This window comes from Corvus brachyrhynchos, unplaced genomic scaffold (assembly GCF_000691975.1).
Source record: "Corvus brachyrhynchos isolate BGI_N302 unplaced genomic scaffold, ASM69197v1 scaffold237, whole genome shotgun sequence".
Classification (NCBI taxonomy): domain Eukaryota; kingdom Metazoa; phylum Chordata; class Aves; order Passeriformes; family Corvidae; genus Corvus; species Corvus brachyrhynchos.
In genome coordinates this window covers 1,498,606-1,501,154 of record NW_008238959.1, presented here as the reverse complement: position 1 = coordinate 1,501,154, position 2,549 = coordinate 1,498,606, and the positions used below count along the sequence as shown (strand labels likewise).

Below are 2,549 nucleotides of genomic sequence, written 5' to 3'. Positions count from 1 at the left end.
GTCCAACCAGGTCCTGAGGCAGTGAGAACACTTACTTCTCTTTCACAAGATCTTCCAAGTTTTCAAGCACTAAGTTGCTTTCTCATGAAATGCTTTCTTAGGCACACTGTATACATACAACCCAAATAATACGTGAACGGGACAGGCAGGCAAGCACAGATCTCCTTTTCCATCTTTAGGCAGACTACGTTGCTTGCATGTTAAATCTGTCAGGAGAGGAATTTTATAAAAAAAATCCAAGAAAAGGACAGAACTTGCAGATATTTAACTGGGACAGACAATATGATTCATGGGGAAGAAGGCCTGAGAAAAAACTATAGCACCATCCTAGAAATATTGATAAACATGGTTGAAGGGGCAAAGTTCAACTTTTCGTGGGAGTTTCTGGTTCAGCCAATAATGGATGTTTCATCAGGAGCCAGGTGAAAGCACATAGACTCAAAACTCCTTGCTGAAAAGGAATAATCTAGAAAGTAGATGAGTTACCCAATAGCTTAAGTACTTAGTGAGTAAAAATGTAACAGGTAAGTTGTGGAACTGTTCTTTGATGGGTCAAAAGGCACAGAAATTATGCAAGTCAGACAAGTGAGGAGCAACAGAATTTAAACTCTGTGAAAAGCAAGCTTACTAAATACAATTCTGCATAAAGCACACGGGTGAGGAGGATGGGTCATAAGAATAGAGAGTGAAAGCTGTGATATTACAGGCATAAAACAGATCACCCATTACTCAAAGACACTTTTAGTACCACCAAAGGTTCCTAAAGAAGTCCTGAAACACAACTGTTAAGCTGTCACAAGCTCATGAAAAAGCACTTTCATGGTCAAAGCCAGGTGCAGTCATCAGATCACAACCCAAAGGCCACTGAAATCAGTGCCAGTCTGCAGAGACTGTACTGCAGCCTTTGCTTTGCTACCACTGCACTTGTAACAGCTTTTTTCCTGTACAAAGAGGGCTTCAAGAAAGAGCAAGCACGCGCTGTTGACTGAGACAACAAGAAACAAAAGGCAAAAGAGCACAAATAAATACAGAAGCAAGCCCCTGAATGTGTTACTCATTCAGCAAGGAGAATTCCTATTTGCTAAAGAGCTGAATTCCACTTCTCTCTCTGGCCATCTTCAGTCAATCCACCTCTCCGTTAATCAGTTTTCATTACTTTCATCATTACTTCCAGAAACAGCCCTTCTTTACACCATCTATTCTAAGCTCTTGCTTTCTGCTATTACTTTGTTATTTTAAAGGAAGTGGCAATTATTTAAGTTCACTAGTTGGTTATTTTCAGGTGTATGTTATCTAGCCTAAACAACCTGCTGCATCATTGCTAATGGTATTCATGTAATTCTACTGCCTGCTCCTTATTTACTGTGTTTTACTGGCATTATTATTCAAACACCACACATAGTAAGTATTTTTTTATTTTTAATTAAGTATGCTGAGAAGAGCAAGCTGCTGCTCTGTCCTTAACTTCTCTGTTAAGCATTAATTACTTCCCCTATCCCAGATTTCTCAAACATACTCTCATACAGTCGACACGCTGAATTATATATATATGTGAAACTTAATGCCGTGAACACATTAGACTGACAGAGAAAACTGTGTATTTTGTTTGCTCTGCCACACCACAAGTCTGAAGTATGTGGAACAACAGGACAAAATTAAGGCAAGATCTTAAAAGAGTGCTCGACCACACCTGAGGAATTCCTCTGGTCCTTCCCTCACGACAACTGTGAATCCCTTCACAGCTGTGCTATAGGGCCTTTTGGGATTCACAATGGCCCCATGTATCTTAAAGGAGGCAGAACAAGAAGATGTAGTGGTCAGATCCTGCAAAGACCCACCAGCCTAAAAGTGTATGAAAGTGGATGAGTGTCTGGCTATCTCTCTTCCACACCAGTGTTGCCTTCTCTCAGGGGCAAGAATTCGTAGGCTAAAGCAAATGCAGCATTCGCAAACCATGCTGTGTTAATCTGCTGGTATCTCACCCTGTTTCAGAGTTTACAGACTGTGTTGTTCCTGTTTCTCAGCTTCTCAGCCACTAACTAAACCACGGCTTATGTTTTAGGTACGGACTTTGGAGTTACGAAATCTGAGTTATCTGAAAGTGAGAGAGGCCTTGTGTAATCAAAGTGCAAATTGCATGGAGTGGAGCTGATGGGGGTGGACCAACTATTTTATTCACGAGGCAGGCTGTGTTTTTTGTACTCTTAAGTGAAAACTACTGGACATCAGCCAACACAAGGACACTACCAAAGAAACCAAGAAGACAGAGGGGCGAAAAAAAGAGCGATTCCGGAAATTAACAGGTTTTAAGCTCGCCGGCCTCAAGAGCCACGTGAAGCAGCGCCGGCCGAACCCGCAGGCTGTGAGCCGGGGCTGGGCGCTCGCCGCCCGCACTCACCTTCCCGCAGCCCGGCGGCCCCCAGAGGATGAGGGAGGGGATTTCGTGGGACTCCAGCAAGGACCGCAGCAGGGTCTGCGCCCCCAGCACCCGCTCCTGCCCCACGTAGTCCCCCAGCGTGTCCGGCCGCAGCCGCTCGGCCAGGGGGTTC

The 2,549-nt window shown here is 44.0% G+C and overlaps 1 protein-coding gene across 1 annotated transcript in view; it reads right to left on the bottom strand.

Annotated features, from left to right (window-relative positions):
- Positions 1–2,548, bottom strand: part of WRNIP1 (Werner helicase interacting protein 1) — a gene marked incomplete at its 5' end in the record, with an annotated part of 24,882 nt that extends 22,334 nt beyond the window's left edge. Inside the window, one exon of the mRNA XM_008637099.1 lies at positions 2,399–2,548. Coding sequence (XP_008635321.1) covers positions 2,399–2,548 — 150 coding nt within the window. The remainder of the gene's footprint in view (positions 1–2,398) is intronic.
- Between the last annotated feature and the right edge of the window lies 1 nt (position 2,549).